Source organism: Pinus tabuliformis, chromosome 8 (assembly GCF_031772625.1).
Source record: "Pinus tabuliformis cultivar Carrire ecotype Pingquan chromosome 8, CPIR1, whole genome shotgun sequence".
In the NCBI taxonomy this organism is placed as follows: domain Eukaryota; kingdom Viridiplantae; phylum Streptophyta; class Pinopsida; order Pinales; family Pinaceae; genus Pinus; species Pinus tabuliformis.
In genome coordinates, this window is record NC_142294.1 from 1,792,931,250 (window position 1) to 1,792,938,773 (window position 7,524).

Here is a 7,524-nt window from a genome sequence, read left to right on the forward strand (position 1 = left end):
TTGCGTCATTGTTTGCATAATGAAAGCCAGAAAAGTCTTGCATCATCAACAATTAATAAGGGATTGTGTTGAAGAACTTCAAAAGATATTCACTCCAAAAATTAAGGCTATCAAAAAAAGAATTGATGAATTGATAACCAGGGAGTATTTGGAATGGGACAAAGACAATTCCAGCCTACTAAAATATGTAGCCTAAGACCAATACCATATTTTTAGTTTGTATTTCTTACTGCCATTTGAAGATGGACACTTTTTGTTACTTCTTTATGATGTAATTTTTTTCTTGCATCCTTGATATGATATTGATACGTTTTTCCTTGAGATGTGTTTACATGTTTTTATGTGATTATTATGCCAAATCCTATAAAATAATAAATAAAAATTAACAATGATTTAAGAATTTTTTTCTATAAAAAATAAATTAATAATATATATAGGAAAAAAGCAACACACATTCAACAAGATAAGTACCAATTTTTGGTTCGGAAGCGAATGATGGTAGACGGGAGCACACCTAGGGTTTTGAACAATGGAACCAGGTGGAGATAGGAGCATGACGACTTGCAGGTGGAGGCCACGAGGCCTGGACAACAAAAAAGAAGAGTACGGAAGGCAGCCGGTTGAAAGCAGCTCGGGCAGGGGTGTCAGAGCAGGGCCGAGAACGATGATAGCTAGGACAGGACAACGGTCAAGCCCCAGGCTGAATCTGGGGAAATCACATGCATGGTGTAAGAGGGAAGAAATGGGCACAAAAATGAGATTAGTAAAACAGGTTTCAAGCTTAACCGTGCCCAGTCTATAGCTCGAAATTGATGGAAACGGTGGAGGGTTGATCAACATAGAAAATTACGTCTAGCAGTTACCAAGACGCAACCAACATTTACCAAGGAGAAAACGACAAGAGGATGGGCTACCCGAATGACAATATTGATCTGGACCCTGAACCTGGAGATATCCTGTCAGTCTGGGGCCTGGAAGTCACATATCAGAATATTGAACGGTATATCCATCTAGCTGGAGGTCTAGGGAAAGAATCATGCATCTCGGAGGAGGTCTAGAACTGGAAGGATACCTCAGGGCAGCGAGAGGGTAATTTTGGCCTACCCTTCCTAAGTAATCAGAAGGAGTTCCCTCTCATTCAAGAGAAGTAGACTCAGAGAGATTTGGAAGAAATGACAACAAAAAACCCATTTGTAAGTACACCAAACCCCCATCCCCTCAGTCTATTCTTCTCAGGTGGTTAGAAGATGTGGCAATCAGTTGCGGGTTAGGGACCTCAGAAGGGTACAGTGTAGAGCTAAAACTGGGAACAACATTGCAAGCTGTGAAAACCCAAAATCCACACAGCTGTAGGCAGCCGAAACAAAAACTGCTGAGTCTGGGGCCAGGGTTCGCGGGGGTCCTCAACCTCACAGATGGATTGGCCGAAGGAATGACAGTGGGGGAGGAAGTTAGACTCAGGAGCCCAAGGACAAAAGATAAATGAGACAAGCAAAAGGCGGTGACAAGGAAAACAAAGCCCTCACCTAGGAGGAGAGGAGAACGAACGAGATCCACCGAGAAGCGACAGATGTGGAAACAACCGTTTCGGACAAGGAGGAAGGGCCACAACAGAGGCAGAAGAGGGAGAAGAGGAAAAAACTAAGCTAATTAAAAGGAAAGAATTGGTTTCAGACCTGCTACTGGGGGAAAATGTGTCAATAGACGAAGCCATGGAAGTCATGGATCTGACACTGGTTGTAAGGGCAAGGGGGAAAAAATATTCAACAAAATTCAACCAAGAATGGGCTTCCCAGCAATGGAAGGAAGGGCCGGACTCAACCTTCCAGGTGTCTACGCTTGCAAAGGGCTGGTTCATGGTCAAATTCATCAATAAAGAACCAGTGAACTGGGTACTAGATAGGAACTGGGCCTTTGGAAGGACACTGATCTTATTCAAACGTTGGAACCCTCTTTTCGATGCACAGAGGGAAAGAACCGATGAGCTATCGGTCTGGGTCTGCCTTCCAGGGATCCCACCTTTCCTCTGGGTCGAGTTTGTCTTTAGATCTATCGGGAACCATCTCGGGAAGTACATGGAAACAAACATGTCCTTCCTCCAAACCAGATACATGGGGATGGCTCGCATTTTGGTCAGCCTCACTCCCTACGCAGGCCTGGCTAAAGAAATACAGCTCCACTACAAAGAATTCAAATATCTTCAGCAACTTGACTATGAACATCTGCCATTCCGATACCACAGGTGCCACATCTATGGACATTTGGAAAAAGAATGCCCGATGGCCCACAAATGTGGAGGCAAGAAGAAGAAGGCCGGGACAGGGGGAATAACAGTGGAACCTATTAGAACCAGGCTAGAAGAGGGCAGTAAGGAGGAAGAGCCGATGGACCTAGACATGGAGGGAACCTGGAAGAATTCAAGAGAGGGATCTGATCAGCAGCAGCAGGCTACCCAGGATCAGCGTCTTCCCATCTAGCTCGAAGGGACAGAAACGATCCAGGACTCTCAAGCTCACCTGGATAGAAGCCATTTGATCGCCAAAGAGGGTATGGATCTTGCTCCAAATCCATAATATTTATGTCCAGAAAATTTATTAAATAAAATTGAATCAATGCCTGGTCCCTCCAGGCACCAGAACATGGTAACTCCTTTGCTTCATTCAAAAACCATGCAAATGGAAAATATAATTACTTCCATTCCTAACTTAGATCTGAATCATGACTATGGCCCTTCCAATTCCAAGCCCCTGAGAGAGGATCCCACCCGAGCCTCCAATCCTTATAACCTTAGACCCTGTGAGAAGAAACCTCCCCCGTGGGGAACTTTGGAGATAGTAGGAGGCATTGACATGCAAACCTCCCAGCTAGAAGACAGGAAAACAAGAGGGAGAAAATCAAACTTATCTAAGGCTCAACTAAGAGCCAAGATAGACATTTTAGATGGCAAACAAATGTCCATTTCTGGGGTGCTTAGAGTAGCAAACCCCCTCCCGGAGGTTATCCAATGATCATCCTCTCCTGGAATTGCAGAGGGTTAGCCAGCAACCCTAAAAAGCTGGCCTTAAAAGAAGTAATTAGGAACTACAATCCGGATATGCTTCTCCTTCAAGAAACCCTGGGAGCTGGAGATGAGGTCGCAAAAACTTTATCAAAAATTTTTCCATCCTGGATCATCTAGGTTCTGGATGCAAAAGGACACTCTGGGGGACTAGCTCTGGCCTACAAGCAAGAGAAGCTCAAATGTCAAAATTCATGGGGGATGGATAAAGTGATAGGGACAGAAGTATACTCCCAAGAACTTTGTACCTCTCTGCTGATAGTAAACATTTATGGAACTTTCCAGGGAAGAGCCCACTTCTAGAAGACCCTACTCTCCAAATCTTCATTGAACAACCCCAATCTGGTTATTGGTGGAGACTTAAATTTCTCCATAGGCTCTTCAGAACCTGGGGTCCCTTGGCCAGACAAGATCAGTGATCAGACTTCTTCACCAACCTCCTTAGAGACAATAAATTACTGGACATCAACTTACTTAAGAACAGACCAACCTGGAGGAATAGAAGAGCTGGGGAAGGCCATGTAGAAAAAAGACTAGACCGATTCCTCCTCCGGGAGGAAACTGCTGCCGAAATACCAGTCTTTCGCCAGTGGGTTGGGGAGCGTGGAAACTCGGATCATATGCCAATTCTGCTTGAACTATCCAAGCCCCCCAATAAACTAGATGCCCCCTTCAAATTCAACCCCACTTGGCTTCAAGAGGACTCTCACAACTCCCTCTTCAATCCACCTGGAGACCAGCCAGCTCCAGTGAGTCGGACAACAAAGCCTTCCTCTTTATGGAGAATCTAAAATACCTTAAAAAATCCATAGTGAACTGGCCCAAGGAAAATAATATGAAAGAAGATGAGGAACTCAGCCAAATAGAAAGGAATCTACACTGGCTTGAAAGCCTTGAAGCTGATGAATATGAAACTCAAGGGAAGAAGGAAATAATAATGCAACAAGAAGGGAAGAGGAACAAAATCCTCCTGGCAAGGGAAGAGCAATGGCGATTGAAAAGCAGGGCCATCTGGCTAAAGGCAGGTGATGAAAACACTAAATTTTTCCAGAACTATGCCAGAGGAAGGAAAAACATAAACACCATCTGGCATCTAAAAGAAGAAGGAGGCAGTGAGGCCCGCTCTTTCCAGGATCTCTCCCAGATGGGCATAAGACACTTTCAGAACCTCTTCTCTAACTAAGGTGATATCTCCTTGGTAGAAGTGATCCAGACTACCTAGACCTTTCCCCGCTATGTGGAAGACGAGGACTCACAAGAACTAATGGGTGAAGTCACCAGGGGGGAGGTGGAAGGAATTGTAAAAGCAATGCCTAAAGACAAGAGTCCTGGTCCAGACGGCTGGACAGTGGAGCCGTTCCAACATTTTTTCGAACAGCTAGGGCAAGATCTAACCGAAGTGGTTGAAGAATCCAGAAGGAAAGGAGTAATCTACCCACCCTTCAACTCGACCTTCATAGCCCTCATTCCGAAAAAAGAAGATCCCTCCTCCTTTGAGGACTTCAGACCGATCTCCCTTTGTAACTGTATCTATAAAATAATAGCAAAGGTGATAGCCCTCCGGGTTAAACCTATCCTATCCAGGCACATGTCAAGGGAACAGTTCGGGTTTTTGAATGGAAGGAAGATCCATGAAGTGATTGGAGTATCCCAGGAAACCATCCACAACATCATTAAAAAAAAAACCAAAGGAGAAATAGTAAAAATTGACTTATCTAAAGCATTTGACAGGGTCAATTGGATGTACATTCAGATGCTGCTCACTCATCCAGGATTCCACATAGAATTCATCAACTGGGTAATGGGATGCCTAACTAGTGTAAGCTTTGCTATTCTCATTAATGGAGCAACCACCTCCTTCTTCCAAAGCCAAAGGGGACTTCGCCAGGGATGTCCCCTCTTACCCCTCCTCTTCCTACTGGCAGCGGAAGGACTCAACCAACTGATCAATGATGGGCAAAGGAAAGACAATATTCAGGGTTGGAAGTGGCAACCAATTTGAAAATAACTCATCTACTATTTGTGGATGACATCCTGCTCTTCACTACAGGAAGAAGATCTGAAACTTTGGAATTAAAAAGGTTACTCAAGCTATTCTTAAAAGCAATAAGCCTTCAAATAAACAGTGCTAAATCCCAACTTCTGTTGGAAGGATTCAACAGGCTTGAAATTTCCCAAATCAAAGAGGACTTTCCCTTTGAGGATTGGAATCTCCAAGATTGCTTCAAATATCTTGGGTTTTATCTAAAACCCTGCTGTATAGGAAGCAGGATTGACATTGGCTAATAGCAAAAATAGAAGCAAGAGTCACCCACTGGAGCTTCAAAGGGCTATCTAGAGCTGGCAGACTGACTCTAATCAAATAAGTCCTTTAGACTATTCCGGTTTACTGGGCTACACTAACCTGGGTCCCGAAAGGGATTCTGGAAAAAATCAGAAGAGTCTACAACAAATTCTTATGGACAGGATCAAAGGAAGACTCGATACTCCCATGGGTGGCCTGGGAGAAAGTGTCAAGGCCAAAAGAATGGGGAGGATGGGGAATCAAAGACATAACATAATTCGTATCAACACTTGCAGCAAAGCTAGGATGGGGGCTCATCAAATCGGAGAACCTCTGGACTACAGTGGTAAAAAGGAAATATATCGACCCTATGCTGTTAGAAGACTAGATTAGAAATCCATCCAAAAAGAAAGACAATGCATCAGTGGTGTGGAAAGCAACTTTGGAAGGCTTTAAGATCATAGAACAAGGCCTATCATGGCAGGTAGGAAATGGCGAACATGTACGCATAGGGAAGGACCCCTGGGTTGGATGCAATGAAGACTTCATATTATCTCAGGATCTTACCATCCACCTCAACTCTAGAGGCATAAATAACCTTAGCCAGATAGAGAACTATGGGCATTCCTCCATATGGGGCCAAGCATGGCTCTCAGGATTGGACCTAAATCTTACCCCCCAATGGACAAGGGAATGGCATACATTCACCTCGGAGCTGTCTCGATCAAATGTCAGACTAAGAGACAGACCAGATCAATTAGTTTGGGCCCATGTAGAGACAGGGAAATACTCCCCAAAACAAGGATACAAATTCTTAATGACAAAGAAAGGCTGGGGGATCCAAGACTGGTGGGTTGCCTCAATCTAGAAACTGCAATGCCCAACAAAAGCCCAAATGCTCTTTTGGTGTATACTAAAAGAGAAGGTTCCTACCTGGGACATCCTCCAGAAGAGATTCAAATCAGGACCAGGAAGATGTGCCCTTTGTAAAGCAGCCTCTGAAACAATTTCACATCTTTTTATGGACTTCTCCTTCTCCAAAGAAGTCTGGCAATCAGTAGGGGACCTGATACACAAAAGGACTGTATGGAATGGGCAGTCGATGGCTACAACTTGGAAATCATGGTGGACCCAACATTTAGAAGGGAACCTGAGAAAACTACCCCTAATCATCTCCTGGGGATTATGGATCGCAAGAAACAAAAGCATTTTTCAAGACCATACCCCATCGGTGGAAAGCATAGCTATTGTAAGTGCATCTATTTACACCAGTATCCCTGAACCCACTCATGGGGAGCTTCCCGACCGAACTTATAAGAGAACATCAAGGAAGTGATACCTTGGGCATACTTCGACAGGGCCTCCAGCCATGAAAATAAATGTTGAGCAGGGCTAATCATCCACTTAAATTCCCATAGAAGCCTCAAAGTCTCAGTAGGCTTAGGGACTGGAACTAACAATTTTGCCGAGTTGACAGCCTTAAAACTCCTCCTTTGCTGGCTCATTCAATTAGGCATACCCACGATTCAGATCTTCGAGGACTCACTGAATATTTTCAAATGGTTCAACAGATCAAACAGATGTCAGAATAACATGCTATCATCACTTCTAGAGGAAACCATGAGCTTAAAATCTCATTTTAACATCATCTCACTATGTCATATATACAGGGAACGCAATGATGCTGTAGACAAGCTTTCTAAAGAGGGTCTGCAACAAAATATGGGCAATTGGTGAATAGAACACAAAGAGATGGACGAGATCCATGTGTCAGATCGTCCACCATATGCACCAAACTTTTCTCTCTGAAGCCTCATCCAGGACGGGCAACTTATTGTTTTTTTTTGCTGGATTATCTTGTTTTCTTTTGTTCAGACCAGACAATACAGATTTGCATAAAAACTCGCAAAAAGTCAAAATACATTGCTGCCTCATCCCTGTTAGGGTTGTTTTCCCTTCTGAGGACACCCAGGGATGGAGCAGCCATAACATAAAACTAAAATTTGGAAACTATTTTCATTTTTTGTCTTGTGATTTAGCCAAGATGCATCGAAATTGCTCATTCAGATGGGGTTTCTCCAGTTTAAGGAGACTCCGATCGCACAACTGATCAATGAACTGGATTCAGAACTCGAGATGGTAGTAGGGGATCTCCCTCATGCAAAATCTCAGCAACTCTATG

General features: G+C 43.8%; 1 protein-coding gene across 1 annotated transcript; it reads left to right on the forward strand.

Moving 5' to 3' along the window:
* Positions 1–1,712: 1,712 nt before the first annotated feature.
* Positions 1,713–2,477, forward strand: LOC149243394 (uncharacterized). The gene has a single exon (XM_089371204.1). It carries the CDS (start codon positions 1,713–1,715, stop codon positions 2,475–2,477), a length of 765 nt encoding a protein of 254 aa, XP_089227330.1.
* Positions 2,478–7,524: the final 5,047 nt, after the last annotated feature.